We start from the raw sequence: 21,962 nt of genomic DNA on the forward strand, positions 1-21,962 counted from the left end.
ATCCTGCAGGCACTGAGCGCGCAGCTACACATGCAAGTAATGCTGCTGAATAAACTCCGGCAAAGTTTGCACCAGACTTTACTGCTCCCAGGTGCTGCGTTTGCATATGCGCCCAGGACTGCAGCACATTGAGCCGGGGAGGAGCAGCTCCGGCGGGCCGCAGACCCCAGGGTCAGCCTGCTAGGCTGGGGCTGCTCCATCCCAGCTCACTGTGCTGTGGAGGGGCTGGCAGGGGCACAAGGCTGCTTCCTCCGCAGGGGCTAGCCAGCAGACAGGCCCCCGTACCCCAGCCAGCCCCATCAGCGTCTACACGTATGTTGTGGTGCAATAAATAGCTCCGCTGTCGGATAGTACTTGTATCTGGCAGTACTGCCCTATAGCAGAGTTAATTAGTTTACTCCATCCTAATAGCATGACTTAGATGATGACTTCTTAGTGCAGAGCGAATTAGTCAACTCCGCAGTAAACGTCTCATGTAGATGCATCCCCCGAGTATGAGTCGTATTGTTTCTCACCAGGGTCGTAGTGAAGGAACAGGAAAGCAAGTCACTCTGTCTTGCAATTTCCTACTGAACAGGTTTCCTGCCACCCAAAGTTCACTCTGCCCGTTTATCAGCCTTCATTTTAAACTTCAAGTCTACTTTCCTCCTCCCACCCACACATGGCCAGCTGATTCATTAGACTTCACTAAAGAAAGCCGGCAAAGCTATTTTTGAGTGAAAGAATCTAAGATGACTCCAAAGATAGTTTGTTCTTTGTTGTTCGAAATTGGTCTCTCTCAACCTGCCAAAGTAATTTGGCAAAAAAAAAAAAAAAATTCCTAGGCTGAGCCGTACATGCCACGCTGCATCAGACAGAAAGAGGCTCCTTTCAGGCGTTACAGACCTCTGTGAACTGGGTTTTATGTCAGCAATGCCATCTCAATTACATGGCATCAATCCCTGGGCACCGGGATTCCTCTCCCCCCACAATAAAAAGCTCACGGTTAGGTATCCCCTTCTGTCCAGCTGAGTAAGTCTGGACATTGGTGGCTGACGACAGAGCTTGGAATGGCTAAAAGAAAAACCCAACGTGGCTCTTTTACCCGCAAGGGTTGAGCAGTCTGCCCCTGCACGCCATGGTCATCACTGGCCCAGAAACACAGCACTAGCACTCCAGCTCTCCACCCATCTTCCCAACGCAGCAGATAACTAAGTGGGCATATGAGGTCTCATCTCTCTGTAGCATTTCAGCCAGCAACACTAAAATAAGACAATTCTCAGAGCAAATGATCAAAATTCCTCTAGGGCTCCATTTTTTCCTTCTGATTCAGGTGTTACATTCAGAGATTTTTTTTTTCTTTTAAACTTGGTTTGACTAAAAAGTTTCTGAGGAAAGTTAGTATCACCCCAAAAATGGAAACCCGCAAGCAGCCTGGAACAGCCATCATATCAGACTTGCTTGATCACAGCAGTCCTTTTCACATTATCCTGCAGATCCAAAATCCACAGAAAGGGCAAGAGAGATAAAAGCCAAGCCAATAAAACTATAAACCTCCACAGGTGAAGCAAAAAAGTTTCTAGGGCTCTTTTAATAAGACAGCTACCGACGGGGGAACAGACAGTATCTGATGAAGTAAGCTCTCTGCTTCTGAAACCTTGTGCTATGTAATTGATTTAGTTAGTCTACAAGGTAAAAATCTACCCGACTTCAGTCTACGCTAACTACCTCTTTCAGATATACTTAAAGCCAGCAGTGCCGATAAAACCAGGAATAATTTTAAGACTGAAATCTTCGTGCAGTTCTAATATACTTACAACTTGCTCTCCTCTTGGGACTCGATATAATACTTTCTAAAGCATTTCATTCACATCTATTTTATTCAGGTGGTGGCCGCGATCTTCATGAAGCAATTAACAAAATACACGTGAAATACATAAGAGCCACGACACACATCAAATAGGCAAAAGACTTAGCCTGAATGAAAAGCTCTTTCCCTTACTGTCAAAGTAACTGGTGTCATCCTCAGATTCCAGCTGGGGAATGAACTCTGCTTTCTGCCGAAGTAATCCATTCCAGTCCAGATCCTTAAAGAACCGGTGCTGTTTCACTTCCAAGGCACTACCTGAAATACAGGTGCTTTTTTCAACATCACTCTTGCACGTAAAAGACCCACCGTCTCATGCAAGGGAGAAGGCAGGTGAGCGCGCGCACTTTCTAAGAATCCCAGGAAGCGAATCTTGGGTTCTTTGCCAATGTTATGATGAGGCACAAAAGTGAACAAGAATCCCAGCCCACCTCACGTGCACGCAGTTTAACCAGAATATTTGCCTACAGCGATGAGGAAACAGCACTTCTGGCACCATTTTGCAGCTTGCATGTTACAAGAGAGAGCTAGCTCTGCCAGGACCAATGTTGTATGCCATCTTGCTGACATCAGGGGTGCGCGCACACGCTTTTTTGGCCCTGATTCGGGAGGCTATTTGTGTGTAACCAGCCCCACAGACGCCAATGGACTCTCGTGCTTTAAATGATGGAGGTGCCTGCACCTTCCTAAATTGGGTTCTGTGTGATTACGGTCTCTAGCTAGACAGCCCAGACAGAGACAGGACCTTTGCCTTTAGAACGTGGATTTTTCATAAAAGGTTTCCTTGTCTGCAAAGAAGAGTGGAATCAGTAAAGAAATAAGATGTGCTGGATGATATTGCCAGCAAAAATATCAACTGGGTAGGCAGTTCAGAGATACAGACCCCTTCAATGAGGAGCTAAAATGAGGCATCAGCCCATTTTGCCAAAATCAAAAGCATCTTTCAAATGGCAAAGATTTTCAGGCATCCCAGCAGGGCCCTGAACTGGTGAGCTATGGGTGAAAGGCACTGCGCGTCACAGATTCGGGAGTCCCCCAGTCCTGTGCATGCATGTGTTTCAAATCTGCTACGTGAAAGTGCATCCTGAAACTGGTGCACGTTTGCATTTTAAAAGGCTAAATATAAATTACATGCAAAGCCAAAGTAAGCAAGCAAATAAAATTAAGGGACCAGGAGAATTATACCGCAGAGCCAGACGGACAAACTAGAGCATTAGGTGGAAGTTTGCTGAATCTATCAATAGATCCTTAATATGAAAATGGAAGTCTGAGGTTGCAAAGGCTTAAATCTGACATTACATTGCTTACAGATAGTCTTAAGCACTTTCATTTGCCTGAGAGATCTCAGGTTCTTGGATCTTTGGGGGATTAAACAGCAGAGTCCAATCGCTAGAGTGAAAATCTGTCATTTACTTTGGCATGCCCACGAGTACTCATCAATATGGAGGGTCACTTTCCTTGTCACAGAGAATTTCACGCAAAATCTCTTTAAATAATGCTCCAATTGAGACACAAATCCCTAACAGAAACTTAAACTGGAACAGTGCAAAGTTGCTGCGAGAGAGGTTTCTCAGGGACATTTGAAGTGGGTCAGTGTCAGTGACTTCCTTTTCTCTGAACCACAACAATGGGATTTTTCTGATGCATGCACATCCCACCCTGAGGCTGAACACTACGGGGGCAGAAAACTGTTCAGATCATCACTAGCGGCAATGTAAGCTACTTTCCAGTGGTAAGTCAGCAGCGTACAAAAAGTTTGGCGACTTTCTTTGCCACTGCAAGTTCTTTCTTGCTTCTGGTGGTGCTTTCATTAGCATACGCTCCTACCTGTTCCCATTCTCTCCAGGGGGTTTTGGCAAAGAAGTTTGGAAATGAGGTCCTGTGCATCTGGTGGCAATGCTTCATCCCCATCCGGCCAAGCAATTTCATCTGAGGAGATAAAAAGACTTGCCTTTTCCAAACTGCTTTAAGATACATTTTAATGTGCACAAATGTTTTCTACACTAGAAATATGAACTTGAATATTTTTACATTCAGCAGCACGTGTGCTTAATATAACTCAACACGCTGACATTTTTCAAAGTGCGTATAAATTCAGCTTTAATTAAAGCTGCTGTCAATGCAAACAGTATTTGTTAGGGAAAAATGTTAAGAACCTTAATAAGTATGAAACAATGACCTTTTCTGAAAATACAATGTTGACAATGTGGCTATATCTCATGCCAGCATGTATTACGTACCTTGTACAAAAAAATGAGTAAGCAAGTCACAGGTAATAATTTTATTAATCAAATTCAGCGTTTTTGTTCCCTTTGGCTCTCAAACTCTGAAGTTTACTTTCACAAATATTTGCCAAAATTTGCTTAAAACTGACTGTGTCAGAAATCATTCTAAGCAGTACCAATTTTTCACTAGTCTATTCATAAAAAGCATGCAAAATGGCTGAACTGAATGAGTAAATGACTTTCCATAGCATGTGTCCAGCTGTAACTGTGAGAGATGAGCCACAGGCCAATTACAGTCACTATCCAAGACACAATGATATAAATTGTGTTTTATTGATTATATAAGGCACACTTGATTACATTTATAAAATATTTGACTAATGAAATCCATGGATCTATATCAGGCAACCAAAATCTATCTAGTCTGAATCTGGCCAGACCACTCCTTTCATCTGACTGTGTATATTTTATAAGTAAAACGTGAAAGCATGTCATTTTTTCCCTCTACCCCAAAATGCTAATTTCTTTTACAAACTGAATCTCTCCTCGAAGCCTGCATTTGGACATCACCTGTACACACCTGTGACCCCGATTTCATGTACATTATCAAGACTAACAGCTTGTGGTGGTACTAGTAACTTACCAAAGGCTGGAACAAACTAGTTCTAATACTGACCAGTTAACATATTTGCTCCATATTTGATCTTTCTTGACTAAACAAAGCAAATTACAGTATTTTCAAATACCTTTTCATAATGGACCTTTATGCTTTGTGCCTCTAAAACCAAGGAAGCGCACGTACCACTGATCACTTGTCCAAACAGCTCTTCTGGTGTATCACCAAAGAAAGGGACGCAGCCAACTAAAAACTCGTAGAGGATAATCCCCATGGCCCACCAATCCACAGGCTTTCCATAACCCTGTCGCAAGATCACTTCTGGGGCAATGTATTCTGGAGTCCCACACACCTGAAGACAGACAGACATGACACCAGTCATTTACATACTATCTTATTTGTAAGTCATCTTCTTCCCACCTCATTCTGCTTCTACTACCCCAGCAGGAGCAGGCAGCTAGTGCGTTATTGCTAATACTCCTCGTTGAGGCCACATTTCCATTAGGAGCCCTTTGCCAGCACAGAAACACTGGTACAGTTTGGTTGCAGCTATGCTGGAAAAGCTGTTCTCTGTAACGCAACACATTATACTGGTGAAAAGTGCAGTTTGCCAATATAACGAAGGGCTTCTGGTGCCAAGTTCTGTCATGTCAGGGATTATACCTCTTCCGACCCCGGACTAATATGGTTATCCCGGAAAAAGTTGGCAGCACTGACAGAGCTTAGAGACAGAGAAATTATGTACGTCTGAAAAATCTGTCAAAAACTTCTTCAGGCAGATGCTCCCTTTGCCTAAAGAAGGGTGTTTATACCCAAAAGCTTGCAAAGAAGAAGTTTTCCAACTATTTGAGTTGGTCTAATCAAAGATACCAGATTTACCCAGAGAGCCTCGTCTGCCCATGATCAAGACTTCAACGCTCTATGTTTATATTCGGTGACAAGTTGGAGGAAGATCAGAATCTCATACACCAAAGGATGACTTTGAGGATCACCATACCAGAAACTGGATGCAATTTAACAGTACAACGTGCATGATGATGCTATACATTTGCGTAAGAATTTCTGCTATCATGGCCCCATTAGCTGGAAATGGGAGGAGAAAGCTCGGAGTGTATTCTCCCACCACAAGACAACTATGAACCAGTCATTTATGTAGCGGGGGAAAAAGGCAAATACAGCCCTAGAATGTATTCAAGCAAAGTATTTCTAGTAGAAGCAGAGAAATTTTAATGTCACTGAACTAGACAGAATCTAAAGCAATACTGCATATAATCCTGGCCACCGTGGTTCAGGAATTCAAACTGGGACAAGTACACAGAAGGGTCAACTAGGATCAAAGGCAACAAGACTTCATATTATTTTGTTTGGCAAAATACAAGAGATGCTTGGACTGCCCTCTGTAAATACACCATACAGGGAAGGCGAAGAGCTAGTTAAGCTAAAGGAGAACGCTGGTATAAAAATAACGGTGTATAAAACACCAGGTAAATGTAGACTTGAAATCAGAATATGGTTTCTAATCTACAGAGGAGTGAGACTGCAAATCAGCCTTGCAGCAGAAGTGCTAGCGAGGGAAACCTAACCAGCTTCAAGGTGGACCTTGCTAACTTGTGAACGTATCACATAGTTGTTGACAAAAGCAGAGAACCGGAGTCCGTGAACTAGGGGGGCCAGGAGGTCCATTCAACTTTCAATGCAATTTAGAAAGGAAGCTTGAAATCCTAAACTAAATGTTACAATCACAGCACATCAGAAATGAAGTTAGAATTGCAAAAAACGAAAATTATTTGTGCAAAAACACGTGAAAGCCTTGATCCCAATCTTTCCTCTTCAGCTCTCAACCCACTGCAAAATGCCCACGTTGAACCCTATGAAACCCTATGACTCTCTCCAAAAAGGTATATACATGAGCCCCACACCCTGCAACTGACTCCCTACAGGCAAATGCCTGCACCTTCATGGAGGCAGCTGTAGGGTCAGACCCGAAGCCTATGGCTTCCTGGTTTACAATGGACTGGGTTTCACTCGCACACTTCCCATGCAACTGGGCATCCATTCGAATTACAGTCATCAGCTTGCCTCTGCCTGCCTTTGCTGGTTACAGAAGCATTTAATTATGAGTACATAATTAAACACAATCAATCTGTATATCTAAAAAGAAAGAACTGCAAATGGCTGTGGCAATTCACTGATTCTCAGATGTAATTTCAGCTTACCTGCTTATCCAGGAACTCTCTGGCATCTTTTTCAATGTGTCCCTCATACAGGTTAGTCGTGAGACTCATTAGCCCAATTTTAGAAAGTCCAAAATCTGTTAGTTTAATGTGACCCATGGATGTTATCAGAAGACTGGGAGGAAGAGGGGAAACAAAATAATTCAGTATTCACTGCTATAGTTTCCCAAAAGCAATCAAAACAGCAGATCACAAGGTTAAGCTAGTGCATTATCTAGAAAAATATTGGTGAGATACATGGTGATTGGTGAGTTTGTGCATTGTCTGATTTCTCCAATGTGGCTGAATATTGTATCAAAGGGACAGACAGCTAGGAAATCAGATGGATTTCAGCCAGATTGTACCAATGTAACAACAGGGTTCAGACAGACATTTGAAGAAAACACTATTGTTAGCTCTCATTCTTTCCATGCTTAACTTTGCAAATGAGACTAAAAGTTAAATGCAGTCCTGACTAGCACCCCATTCAAACCAGCAACCCTGGGATTATGGTTTTTGTCAACTTTTCTACGTGCGGTTAAGATTTTAGGAACTGTTGTTGCATCAGGGGAAAATGAGCTGGTTGCTCATTTCTCAGTTCATCTCCCAAACATGCCATGGGCACAGCATACAATATACAAGTGATTATTAAGCAGAATTTAGGATATCATTCTGTAATGCAAATTAATATGCCTCTTGGGGAAGGTGCAGGATGCTATGGCCTTATTCAACTACCCTTTATTGAAATAAGCATAGAATGAATTTATAAAGGAAGAGAAGGTGAATGCGTCTATAATAATTTTTCAAGACTAACAGATAAGACAAGAGAAACCTGCATAACAACAACATCCCATGTTTCTGTAACTATACTTTTATCATGAACACCACAACGACGTGTTTGGACCGGAAGGATTAAACACATACTTGTCAGGTTTCAGGTCACGGTGAACAATTCCATAGTTATGCAGATACTCCAAGGCCAGCACGGTCTCAGCAAAATACATCCGGGCCATATCAACAGGAAGGGCCCCAATATTCTTCAGGAGCGTAGCACAATCACCTCCTAAGTAGCATATTCAAATATCACACATTAAAATGCTACTTGTATTCATATAAAGCAAAAACAGCAGCTTCGAGACCATATTATTTGCTTAGCTGAATCGCTGAGAAAGCACTCCTCAAAAGTACACCTTCTGAAACAGCATGTCTCCTTGCGTTACAGGCTTTGATGTGGTCCAATGTTTTTAACAAACCTTAAGATGCTAAAATATCTGTTTAAGGAGCTCTGAATAATAAGAAAAAAAAGTTATCTCCAGAAATTCATCTAAATAGATACCAAGTTTTTAATTCGACAGGATCCCGTTGGTCCTGCTACTGTAGCCAAGGGACCTGTCAGCCAGACAAGTGACATACGACAAACTGCACAAAAGCAACCGGGGGCTCAGATGCTCATCTCCGAGTTCCTGGCCAACTCTTTTTTCTGTTTTCTTATGATGGCTTTAAGGTCTATGAATAATAGACAGCACATTTCTATCATCTCATTTGAGACTGCACAGCAGAGTAAATGCTGAAGAATTACATTTATCTACATTTAATTTGATGGTATTGAAAACTCTGGTTCCAGAGAGTCTGAGTCTGTTAACCTGACTATTACTGCAATTACTGACAAGTGTTTCTCCATTTAAAGCATGGATCAAAATTCAACTTGCCCTTTCCAGAGGAGCAGCGCGCGTGGTTTTAATACGCCCAAGAAAGGCAGCAGCATTTGGCTCAATGATTGCCTTTCTGATGCAGTATGCTTAGAGAGTGTTGGGCCAGAGATGTCACTTGATCCTCGGCTTTGTTTGCAAATGGGAATTGACTCTGAATTTGTCAACATTTATCAAAGTACATTTCAGCTTCACTAATTTGTCCAAAACAAGCGGTAATACAATAGCTAGCACTCACTTTTTGTGGGTATTTGGCCAACCCAAAAAAGCAAGCCAGATGTAGGAAATTAATTCTATGTACTGCCGGAAATATACTGTTCACATTAAGATAAAACTGTAGAACAAGCCCAACTCATTTTCAAGTGGAATAAACAAGGTGGAAGCAAACGTGCAACGAAAGATTGGTTCTTAGCTTCCACTTCCTGTTGCCAGACCGTAGCACTTCTGTTCTGTATTTCTTTCAAACGTTATTACCAAATCCATTATGGGCCTGATCACTGTGACTGCTACGGCAGTAACCCCAGGGAGGAAGCCCCTGTCAGGGTCTCTCCTCACAAAGGGGTCCATGCCAGCTCTAGCCCCCACTGAAGATCCTGTACCCTGCTCTTTAGTGTCAGAGCTCCACTGCAGCCCGCTGTTAGCCCCAGCCGACGCTGGGACTCTTAGACAGGGCAAAGAAATACGATATCAGGATGGAATCACTTCTCTGACTCCTCTCTGCATCTTGACCCAGCCAGACTCCACTCTCACCCCCTACATGGGCCTCGGACCCATGGGCTGACCTCCGTGATGTCCAGGTAAAAAGGTGTGTCACAGGCTAGTGAACTTACCCTTCTTATGGGTGAGGGAAACCCTACGTGCAAAAGATCCACTGCTGTGTCACCTCGTGACCACGATGCAGCCTGATTTTGGATGCTACATTCAAGCCACATCAGCGCAGAATGTGGTGCTAAGTGACCTTAAAGAACTTAAAGACACCAGAGAAAGCCCTCAGATCATCCAGGAGAAAACAGGCAATTTACAGAATAATTATTTCTTCTCTGCAAAGCTAAACTGCTTCAAAGATACAACCAGGCTGCTTTCTTTTCGGAGATAAATACCTTCCACATACTCCATAACCATGCAGAGGTGACGCTTGGTCTCGAAGGAGCAGAACATGCCGACTACAAAGGGGTTCTCGGCAAAGGTCAGGATGTCTCTCTCCACAAAGGCCTGCTGGATCTGGTTTCTCAAAATGAGGTTCTGCTTGTTGATCTTCTTCATGGCAAAGCGCTGGCGGGTGGTTTTGTGCCGCACCAGATACACCGCACTAGAAAAGATGGCACAGAACGCCAGGGTTCTCACATTAATTGGAGTTATTTTAAAATCACTGGATTGCACAGCTTATTACATTGTACTGTTAAAGGCATCAGGTGGGTTTTTAACTCTGACTTCAGGCTAACCATCAGTGGAGAGAGCAAGACATCTCCCAGTGCTCTCGTCCTTTCAAGTCAGGAATGGGAAAGGTCACTCTTGACAGCCTTTTCTGGCAAATAAGCAACTCCGGTATGACTAGAGATGAACTATATCTACTTTATGAGATGCTTGAATACTAGGATAAAACTCAGTTCCTCCATCAGAAATAAGACCAGGTCTCATTAGGATTAATTCACAAACCATGCATTATAATAGAGTTTTTGCAAGTACTGACAGTTAATGAAGAACACAGCGAACCATCTTGTATGTACAGTTAAAGACGTACATTGTTCACTTTCGATGGTTACTACAGTCACCACGCGACTGAAAAAGTCTGAAGTATGCAGGATCAGTTCAACTCCTTCTGAGCTACACAGCCCAAGCAGCTTGACTAGCTGTAAGAAGCTGATGTAGGATTTCCTGTGATCAAGGTTTTTCATGTCTGGCATTTTCACATCATTAGCTGTTTGCATGCAAGTAGCACAGCTTGCAGAAGAAACGGGTTGCAGCTCATTTTGTGTGATTATACTTATTTCTTCTTCTCTGGAATCAGTTTTCAGACATGCACGGCAGAAGGCATGATTTTGGGTTTGGGAATCAGATCCAAGACACACCATTACACCTGGCTGGTGTTCGAGTCTCCAGTGCAATCTGGGGCTGGAGCTGATAATCAGCTGGCTGTCAGCCACACACCAGATAGATAGTGCCAAGTGTGGTTCACTGGGGTTGTCGGGGCAGACAATCAGCCTCAGATAGACAACCCCAGGTTTTGAACTTGGGGCTATTCTGGACAGAGCTGACAATCAGTTGACTAACAAAACCCTATGCCCAGCAGTTCTGGCTGGGCTGCTGGGCACGGGGTGTAATGTCCCCTGCAGGGGAAGCCCTTCAGCTCCCTCTAGCCCCAACCTCAGGCCAGGGCCAACAATCAGCTGATCAGCAGTCCCAGGGTTGTTCCAAACCCCGGTATGATCTGGGCTCTGGGACCAACAATCAGCTGATTGTCAGCCCCAGCCACATGTTAAATTGAAGGTCCCACACAAACCAGTCATAAAAGTGTTCTACATTATATGTGGAACATTTTTATGGATTGTTTCCCATTTTCTGGTGCCTTGATTTAGGTGCACATGCAGGACCCTGCCCATTTACACTGTGACTAATATATTAATCATGGCACAAATGCAGTGCATGGAGGAGGCCACAGTATCAAATGGCTGAATAAAAGTATCCAAGATATGCAGCAAGGCAGCAAACTACCTCCACCCTTTCAGAAGGATGTACCTGAGAATATGGGGCTACACAGAAAAGGAGGTGTAAAGCTGGGACACGTTCTTACATAACCGGCTTTTAGATCTGTTCAGCTTTATGAACATGGATTTGTATATTTTCAGTAATATTTTTAAAATTAATTTATATTAGCTAAGGAAGGACTCAACAAAGCACTGAAGCATATGCTTAAATCCTACTGGAGTTAACCGAGGCTACATTTGGCCTGTTGAATATCAACAGCAACCTCCTGACTGTGAACAGAAACAAGTCTTTAAATTCTGGGTTGCGTGTGTAGGGCTGGCACTTCAAAATTTTAACTGGCAAACTAACTGCATTCCGGATTCTTTGGGGGCAATAAAACATGATTCTGTTTTTGCAGAGCAAGTTTGCGCAGTAGAGCTGTACTTGAAGATCCAGTTTCCGCAAATGTTTAATCAATGTCTGTACATACAGTTCTGAGAAGCATAAATGCATATTATGTATATCACCTTTAATACACGTGGGAATATTAAAATGCACCAGTGCACTTAATTGTCTCAATTAGCATTTCTTTCCTTATTGATAAGTAATTAGTAACACTTGCATTGGCAATACTTCAATGCGTTTCCTTTGCTTTTCTTCACACACAATCATTGCATTTAATCATAAACAGTGGAGTACGATGCAGCAAACCTTTCTAGGGAACAAACAAGGAAGATGTAAAGTAATTTTCCCTCAAACTCCTGACGTTATATGCTTTCCTTATAACAGTGTAACCTGAATGACTATTTTTATAGACCATGTCCTGGGACAATACATAAATATTGGACCTCTAATTTCAACCTCTTAAGTGTCACGTTAGACTAACAGATATGGGAATGCTTAACTATTCACATCTCGCACAGACAAACTCCGCAGAAAGCTACAGCATACGAAGGACTTGAGATCAAAGTTGTAGTCAAACACCAGTGAACAGCTACCAAAGACAGATCGTGAACATCACAGTCGGAGCGCCCTAAACTTCTATCAGGTCAATTGTCAATCTTCTTCAAAAGCAAAACGACTAGACCCGATTTAAAAGCCTTACCCATAAGCTCCATTGCTGATTAGTTTAATAGTTTCAAACTCCTCTTCAGAGGGAGTTTTCTTTGACTGCACAGAGGCCCCACGGCTCTGAAAAAAATCAAGAAGCTTTATTATTTTTATCATCATCATCATCCAGAATCTGCCTTCTTTTTTCTGAAGATCAATACTTAAAGGCAAGGAGATGCATACATTTGGAGCTGTTTCAAAAGGGCAGTCGCTGTTGGTTTCTAAGTGTGAACAAGATGAGAATGATACCATTCTAGCAAAACCACTGCCGTTTTAACACTGGATGAAGCACATCTCCAAATGCTGATCTATTCCTCAGATAAATAGTAAAATTCCAGGCCTCTTACCAACATAATCTTTAAATTAACTCATAACTTTTGCTACACCAGTATAATAGATGGCAATTCTTTCCAAGACAACACTGATAGAAATTTGTCTTGAGCCCCTGCACTCATTGCCAACATTTTCTCTCGGTGGGACTTTTTAGAGCCATTTTTGTTTGCAATTGTAGAGAAAATACTATCAAACCTTCTTAATTCCTGTCTGTATTTTTAAAGCATTATTTTACAGTATACATAGATGCAGGTCCAGGTTTCTATGTGGGTGCTATTTTGGTTTTTTAAAGTATTTTCACATGTCTCTCAAAATTATTTCTGTTAAAAACATTCAATGTGTTACAATCTGAAATAGCCAAACAAATCCTTTACTACAAGACTTTCTTTCCACGTGCATCAGTACATTGCTGCTTTACCTCAACCGAATCGTCTGTCTCCGGAGTATCTGGACTATCATAGCTATTCAGCTGGGCCATTTCTGAAAATAGCAAAGATAGATTAACATCTCAATATATCACTCTCTTCCTAGATAGAAAACACCCCCCAGTATTTTTAAAGGTATTTGCAGATCTCTGAAAAGGACATTTTTTCCTTTTTCCAAAACTGTTACATGAGTATATAACGGCCAACTTCAATATCTTATCAGTTGTTCTAGGTCCGGTATTATACTACAGTAAATACAAGTAAAAAGAAAACTATTTGTCTACAGCTAATCAGCATATTTAAAGATAAGTGCTACTATGTCTAAATGTGTACGTGCGTGCATTTAATCACGCAGGCATCCCTGCGAGGAGAAAGGTATTACGGTTCCAGCAAAGCAACACTCAGTACCCTAGGAGGTACAACTGTGCAAAAGGCTGAGCATCCTTAAATCCCAGGAAAGTCAGTGGAAGTTCAGGATGCTCAGCTCCTCCTAGCAAGTGCTACATACAAGTGGGTAGGCATCAAGCCCTGTATTCACAAGGCAACGGGTGAGCTGGGTACTTGCCTCTGAAGGATATGTCTACACAGATACTAACATCACGGGCATTTCGAGCGCATGCTCCACTGAACGAAAATGAGACATTTGGACATCTGCACCTACTTTTAAAGAAAATATGACTTTGCTAATGGGAAATAAGTGAATGAAAGGTTCTTTCTCCTATGACAGGACACATCCCACTAAACTGCATTGAGTCATCTTGGTTGAAAATTGTCCTCAGAGGCTGCTAGTCTGACGTTGCTTGCCAATGTGTCACACTGTCCTTCTGGGAAACGTTGCAGAAATTAAGGCAATCCTATACAGACTGATAATTTAATATGAAATTACTTTTCTGTGTGAAAACAGAAAGTCCAATGGTTGCCATACTGCAGTCACTTCTAGCCTTGGTTGCACATTTTCTTGTTTCTGAGCCAAGCACGGAAACAAAAGTTGTGGCCACAATAATCAGTCAAAAGAGAAGAGATTAAACCAGGCTAACAAAAGGCTGAGCTGAAATACAAAATTATGCGATAGCTCTCAGATGTCGACATCGAGAAATTCTGGGCCCCCGCACCCTAGAGCACAGGGACATATTAATATCACCGTGAACAACGCTGGGGTGTAGCAGAAGGGCTGCTAGGACAGCTCTGTCCCTCTTGAGTCACCCTTTAGTATAAAATCCACCAATTTCAACACCTGCATATTTAAAACATACTGCAAATGATCTTGTGACAGAAGTAGCAGTTGCTCAGAACGCTAAGTAAATCATATTACATTGTTTGGCTGCATGCCTTCTGGGACTAGAAGCATAAAATCTTGCAGCTGGATGAACTCTCCAAAGCACAGACTATATATCTGTCGCACACATTTATGAGCGACCGGTGCCACCTTTGACAGACATCATGGCCATAGGGACTATTAAAACTGCTGACACTATTTATTGGAGGGTTAACAATAAACGCGCACGCCGGAGAAAAGAGCAGTCAGTCTATGGCTGCTGATAGTCTCCAGCATAGCAGCCTCTGCAGACTGCTGCACCTTCCATCCGAAATACAGACTGTGGCCAATGGATCCGTGCAGCCCAAGATATGCCCTACCAGCTCCCCTGGGCCAGTCCACCAACTCCATGGCTTTCAACATGCAAGGGAAGGGACTTCAGCATTTCCTCCTGAAGGTCTAAGTGGCACAGTGGTCAACTGTACAGCAAAATGCAACGACACCAATCGACATGGCAAAGATCCCACCAGGACGTCTCCCTACCATATTAATTAAGGCAGAGGAGTCTGACTGCTATAGGCACTGGGCTCTACGGAGCAGCCAGGCCATTGGAGATCTCTTATTTGTACGATATAATTTGCTCCTAACGGGCTCTTCACTGAGTGCACCCACTAACCTGGCGAGGAACAGAACAGAAAGGCAGGAAGCATTTCAAACACTCAAGTTCCAACTTTCTGAGCAAACGCAACAGCAAATATAAAACAAACAGACTGTTTGAGTTGGCAGGCAAGAAGTAAAAAAAAAAAAAAAAAAAAAAAAATCACAATATTTAAAAAGGGACAGTGCCAATTGAAAGACCTCAAATTAGGTTCAATTGTGGAAAAAAAATTCCCAGGCTAACAAAAATCTAGTGGGAAGCGAGTCTGAAATTTCAGTGGAAAGGTTTGCAGGTGCGCTTTCCTACCCCCCGTGGGTAGGTGTGCCAGGAACACATTACAGACAAAACCAAAACTGACATTTCGCTGTCCAGCTCCACCCCAGGAAGGGGGACATGTCACATCCAGCTGTTAACATTTTTCCAGCTTTGTCACAGTGAGGTCTTATCGGCAACAGAGCAAGGACTTTTCTTTTTTTTTTTTAAATGCATAGACATTATTGTGAGAGGTCCCCTTCAAGACACACAAAATGTGACAGAAATCAGAGGTGGGAAGGGGAGTTTCAGATTTACGAGTGGTCAGAGGAGGAGGAGAAAAAAACAGCACATAAATTAAAGCCAAAAAATTCTCGTTGGACCGGTAAAGATGGCACTCCTCGGACAGTGCTCAAAGACGGTCGAGGAGGAATTCTTACCCTCCAGGGGATCCCGGGTAAGGCCCAGCTGGCTGATAATGTAACGGGGGATGTCGCACTTAATTCCTTGCCCTTCCTTGGCATGGCCTTCAGCAGCTTCCAACAGATGATAGAACTCTTCAGGGTCAAACTCCTACAGCAAAAGGGTAGGGAGAAGACATTTGAGGGGTTTGATTGATTTATCAGTTTTGTTCCCCTCCCCCCAATAGATAAAGACAAGCCTGGACGTCGCTAAGCTTAACCACTCAGACTTCTCACACACATTCTGCAAAAAATCTACTGTCACAACAAGTCCAGCACATATCATTGCACTCTAGACAAATATAGCCCATTGGGTGGGTTCACAGACAGAACTGGATATCTATAACCCAGACACGGCAAGACATAAAACAAAACGAAAAGTCCGAGAACCGTCAGAAAATGAAAACGGGCATGTAAGATTTAATGCGAAGAGTGGCATGACGGGTGAAACGCCACAAACAGCATAAAGGAATTAAATTCCTCTGCACCCATTAATGCAATCCCCTTCCTGAGCCATATCCTCAGATATTTTATTCCAGGAATCAGACAAGGTGGTGAATATAAAGCTGAAGATCAAATGAACCCAGCGCATTTTCCATCATTTAATGCCACAGCTGCTCTACTGAAAGCAAAGTGAAATCAAAGGTTAAATTGTAAAATTAGTATAACAGATTCTCAATAATTAAAATGGCAGACTGCCTACGGTTATGCTCGTTTCCATACACCGAGCAAGAAACACTTGTGCTAAATACATTGGTAGCAGTAGAGTGTGCCATGTAGAAGAAGAAAACGTTAGACAGCTCAGAAAGCTTTACAAACAGAGAAAAGGCTAAAGTGTGGCGCTGCGCAAGCATTTGTGTGTGTTGGGGTCTTGCCACTTCGTTTTCAGGGCTGTCACAACATGCTCTGGAGTTCATTACTCAAATCTCAGAGACTTTGCAGCCTCCACCTGCTCCCATGCTCATCTCACAATGACAGGTGCAGCAGCTAGTACAGGAACCTCTGGATATATTAATTTGTAGGTTTTATTTTGGAGCTGCTTCCAAGGGAACATCGCACTACAGAGATGGTGTGAAACTCTGGCAAGTCTTCTCCAGCCCTTCTTTAGCCATGTGTCACTAGCACAGCCCACGTGTATCCATTTCGGTGTTAAGCAAGGCAAGCTCAAGAGACCCATAGCAATCTTTCAGCTTAAATTTTCCTGTGTCTGTATACTAATTTCTTGTGTGTGGAAGATTTTCTAGAAAGGTGTCAAAGTTAATTTGACTCACTCAACAGACCTAAGTGGCTAAGACTGCTTTGTGGTTCCCTAGGTACCGAAAGACCTGGAGCAGTGCAGTGTTTCTCATATTCTCAATGCAGCAATCAGGAATGTAGATTAAAAATGAACGTATATCGTCAGCCCACTACACTGAAAACATACTGTTCCACTGACTTCTCCGCCTTATGCAAAATGACTGCAAAACCTGGCTGCTTCATAATAACGTTGATGTTGAAACACTTCCTAGTTGCTGAAACTTATATTGTTAACTTCAGAAAGTTTGCTCCACATGTTAACTGAACCACTGCTTATCTTCCAGCAAGCCCCTTCCACAACTTGTTTAAATCTTCTAATCTTTGGAAATGAGGCAACTTGACTCACAGATTTTGAGGCCAGAAAGGACCATTGGGATCATCTAGTCCAGGGATGCTCAACTCCCAGCCCAGGGGGCAAATCCAACCTATGGAGCCATGGGATCCCAATGGGTCAGGAAATTAGGATGTGGGGGAGCAGTGGTAATTAATATTGCCACCCCCTCAGCCCCACACCGAATTTACAAGCCTCCCATGGCTGGGCTGGGCCAGACTCCCTTCTCCCCACGCAGCTGGATCGGGGCTGAGCCGCACCCCTATGTCCCGCATGGTCGGATCAGGGCTGGGCTGCCTACTGCCCCCCTCTGCGCACTGAGATGAGGGCCAGGCCATGCTTGGCCAAAGCTCTTCTTCTGGAAAGACGAAGTAGTGATCTGAAGACCTGAAGAAACTGAGAATCCACCATTTCCCTCCGGAAACGGCCCTTTCTGTTGAAAAGGTGCGAGTTTATTTTTTATTTGAATCTGTTGGGTTTAACTTCCAGCATCTGGTTCCTATTATACTTTTTCTCACTGACGAGCCTGTTAGAACATGGTATTTTCTCCAGGGAGAGTACATATATACCACAAGCAAAACACCTTAATCACCTTTATATCCTGTGATAAAATCACCTTTATATCCTGTGATAAGCCAAACAGCATGAGCTCCTTAAGTCTCTCAGGACCCCGACATACATTACATTTAAAGCACAATTAAGGAGTTAATGACATCATAAATAGTAACCTGGCCACATGTTAAAGGCAATTTATGATGTAATAATATAGCAAGCAAGCAACAAAAATACTCCACATATAACGTGGAACATCTTTGTGGAGTGTTTGGATTGCGCCTTAAATTGAATGTGTGGCATGTCATGGTTGACCCATGACAGATCACCATGCCCAGCTGAGCACAGAGATCTGGCATGGGGCAGTCCCAGGGCCCAGGACACAGCCATCCCCTACCCGGTCAATGGGATTAGGCTGGGGGCAGCATCGGGTCTTGGACCTGATGCCTTTGTCTGATCCCCAGAGGCTGATGTGGTGGGAAAGGAGCCTGAGATCAGAGAGCTTCTCCCTGATTGCAGGTTCAGTGCGTCTTGGACCTGCGGCTGGGATGGGAGGTCCAGCTGTACGCCTGCTTTCTGAAGTTCCTGGGGCAGTGGTGGAAGCGACAGACGGGGAGCTGGGAGCTTCACTGCACAGCTGCAGGTGCCAGGAGCTCTCAGGTATCCAGCTGCTGTGCCCTGCACCAGAGGTCTCAGTGCACAGGAAGCTTTAAAGAGTGCCCCTGAGGCAACTCTGGGAGCTCATTTTCACCTGCTGGTCCACTACGATCCCCTAAACCCTTATCAGAACCCCGTGTCCCAGGACACGGTCTCCCATCAGCATAGATTCATAGATGTTAGGGTCGGAAGGGACCTCAATAGATCATCGAGTCCGACCCCCTGCATAGGCAGGGAAGAGGGCTGGAAAGAGTGCTGGGTCTAAATGACCCCAGCTAGATGCTTATCTAACCTCCTCTTGAAGACCCTGTGGGCAGGGCCCGCAGTCTTGGTTCTCTCTTTCGAACCAAGCATAAAAGTATATATATTTCTTACCAGCCCCGGAGCATTTTAGAAAGTGATACGTGACTTGCCCTTCAATATATTCAAGACATTCTGATTAAGATTTTACCACTTTGCTTACAGATGTTTTGAGGATTTCCTTACAGGAAATAGGTACAGAATTATCTAGTCCACCCAAAGTGCTGAAGCCTGATTTGATTAACCGAACTCCAAGAGTTCGATTAGAATTGGCTCTGTGGCCTCGATGGCGATCTACGTGCCCTTCTGTGGTCCCTGCACGCTCCCAGCATGCTCCCTGCTCCCTGATTTAGAGTTTGTCTTTTTTCACAAACATTTTCCTCCAGAGTCAGAGCTGCCCTTTTAAGACTTCGTTCTTCCTGCCTCACTCGCGCCACTTTTTCTTCTGAGGACCCACTCACCAGGCACTCGAGCAGTCGAGCTGGTCGTGCGATGATGATCATCAGCTTTTTCACAAGCTGGGTAACAAAAGCGACCTCTGAGCTCTCCGAGCGCTCGTGGGCCTGTGGAGAGAAAAATGCCATGTTATTGTCCAAACGGTGAACTGTTCGTTTCCACGTGTCGAACGACGAAGCCGGAGCAGTCATCGGCTGGGTCATGGAAACTCGGCTGAGTCAAGGTAACTCAGCTGAGTCAAGCTAAGCAACTAGAGATCAGCTCATTCAGTGGTGCCAAGTCCTACCCAGGACTTCCAGGAGAACTGAGTGTCTTTACCAAGATGAGCAATATTCCAGGGGGGAGTTAAGGGCAGCAGGTTACCTGTAAATCTGCCTCACCTCACGTGTGCTTCTTAATTAAGAGAAAGATTTCTAACCCGACTACTGGACATTATATCAATCCAAACTGCTCTCATTCCCGAGGAATTTCTAGGGAGTGATGTCTGTTTAAATGTAAAGTTTTTGAAGTTTACACTGGGTTTCTTCTTTTCATTATAAACTCAATTCTTAGATTCAGAGAAGTTGTATTTCCCCTTTTATAGTAATAAAATTAAACTAATGATATGAAAATATGAAACTCTTCTGACAATCATGGCATCTTCCTTTTTTCCTCCTCAGTGCCACAATGGCTAGGACTAAGAGGTCTGAAGCACATGTCAATAATACTTCGCTCTGCAGGCTGATAAAGGATTACCAGCCTCCAATTCTCTAACAGCATCGAAACAACCTGACAGACCACCACTACGACCTGGACAGAAATTAGGCCTGAGCACAGCCACAGAAACAGGGTCCCAAACCAGCTGGTTGACAAACGTAACCTCTGAGCTTTGCAGTTGCTTGAAGGCACAACATCTTATCAACAAGGGTGCCGGCAGCGAGAAAAAAGTTCACTGCATAATGCTCATTAGAAACAAAAATGAAAAATCCTTGGAGGGCTCAGAAAGCAGAAAGGCTTGGTAGCCACCTAAGAAATGGTGAAAGTGCAGGGAAGCTTAGATTTTAAACTAGAAATTTCAAGATGTAATTTAAAGAAAGGCATATTTTCACCATTTCTTATAAAGGAAAGAAATGAATACGTACAATCAAAACTTATCCTGGTACAGGTGATTTTTGTGCTTGCTCAATCTAATCTAGCACAGCTCATGTGCTAACAGGGTGTTTGATTTTTAACCTTAAACAAAAGGGCACAGCTGTATAATTACTGATTCTTTAATCAAAGAACACAGGAAAGGTCCTATGGATCTATTACAAACTGAAGTCATACAGAGAATAACAGTGAAACCCATTACTATAACTACTTGCCCGATATTTAACTACGTGTGTTGAAAAGCTAGTTTCCGTATTTTAAATAACAAATAATCTAAATGGGAAACACCGGCATACGAAACCCCCCACTGAGCCCCACAATGGACCAAACTTAAGAAAAAGTGTGAATTCAAAAAACAAAGCCAGTGTCTTGGTATTGAAAAGGTTCTCTTTTCCACAGACCGGTTGTATTGAAAAAATGAACTAAAACATTAATAATAGTGTATTATTCCTGACATACGAACCATGCAAACAGAATGTCGATTCCCTTGTAGATAATTATTTAAATTATGTAAACCCCGCCCCGAAAACCCTCTTATTTATCCTTCTGCATTCATTTATAGAGTCAAAGCCAACTTCGTCTTTCAGATCGAGTTCTTTGTTTTGGTTCTTTCAAATTCACCAAGAAGAGTCAGGCAAAACAAGGTTAAAAATAAAACTGATTCAATCAGATGTCTTTTCTGGAAATTAAAAGTTAAGTCACGTCTCTCAAATGACAAGGACAGGCTAAAAAAAAAAAAGAAAGAAAGAAAAAGAAGTACAGGTTTACAAAAAGCAAACACAACTTGTAACAGCCACTCAGCCATCATGTCTGCACAGCGCTGCTGTTCCAAGATCCTCAGTAAAATTGCCTCCTCTGGCTTCCTTCTCTCGCAGGCTAGTCCGGACATCTCTACAGATGTCTTCTTTATTATCTGTCCCGCTTCCAGGACCTCCGAAACGCACGGTTATATACCGAACCGCTGCCAGCTGCTCCCATGCGCCTTAGCATGATGCATGCCGTCTCATTAGCACTTCCCAATGACGACATGCCTGTCTCAAGGTTGGTGGTGTCATTGCAGGTTCCCCCCCTGCAGCGCGGGGGCTACAACGGGAGGCGGATGCCATTCCTACGCACGGCACCGAGCCGTTTCCAGCGACACGTGTTCGGGAGGCTGCGCTGGGTAATTTACCAACCGATTCCCTTATCTGAAAGACCCATCCGTCACTAACTGTAGCCACTGGGGCGTGAAATTAAAATCACTGTCCTCTCCTGGGGTTCAGAAGGACCAATAACTGCGACGTGCAAGTCACAACACCGTAATTGAGCTAATATACTGAGCGGGACCAGAACCGCTGCGCTTGCACTTACGCCCTTATTAAGAGAGCAATTCCAATCAAAATTCCAATTTCCAAGCAGGCAACCCAAGTCGCCGCAGTGAAATTCGAGTGCCCCCCACCCCCAGTTTCTATTGT

At 43.3% G+C, this 21,962-nt stretch overlaps 1 protein-coding gene across 3 annotated transcripts in view; it reads right to left on the reverse strand.

The window, feature by feature from the left end:
- The window catches only part of MAST2 (microtubule associated serine/threonine kinase 2), a 139,325-nt gene that overhangs the window by 14,729 nt on the left and 102,634 nt on the right, over window positions 1–21,962 (reverse strand). For all 3 annotated transcript variants that reach the window (XM_025206554.1, XM_025206547.1, XM_025206565.1), the window contains 10 exons: window positions 19,386–19,487; window positions 15,768–15,900; window positions 13,156–13,217; window positions 12,400–12,485; window positions 9,710–9,918; window positions 7,825–7,963; window positions 6,904–7,036; window positions 4,874–5,039; window positions 3,674–3,775; window positions 1,982–2,104 (listed from right to left, as the gene is read on the reverse strand). In XM_025206554.1, the coding sequence (XP_025062339.1) occupies window positions 1,982–2,104; window positions 3,674–3,775; window positions 4,874–5,039; window positions 6,904–7,036; window positions 7,825–7,963; window positions 9,710–9,918; window positions 12,400–12,485; window positions 13,156–13,217; window positions 15,768–15,900; window positions 19,386–19,487 (1,255 nt within the window). The remainder of the gene's footprint in view (window positions 1–1,981; window positions 2,105–3,673; window positions 3,776–4,873; window positions 5,040–6,903; window positions 7,037–7,824; window positions 7,964–9,709; window positions 9,919–12,399; window positions 12,486–13,155; window positions 13,218–15,767; window positions 15,901–19,385; window positions 19,488–21,962) is intronic.

Source organism: Alligator sinensis, unplaced genomic scaffold (genome assembly GCF_000455745.1).
Source record: "Alligator sinensis unplaced genomic scaffold, ASM45574v1 scaffold781_1, whole genome shotgun sequence".
NCBI lineage: Eukaryota > Metazoa > Chordata > Crocodylia > Alligatoridae > Alligator > Alligator sinensis.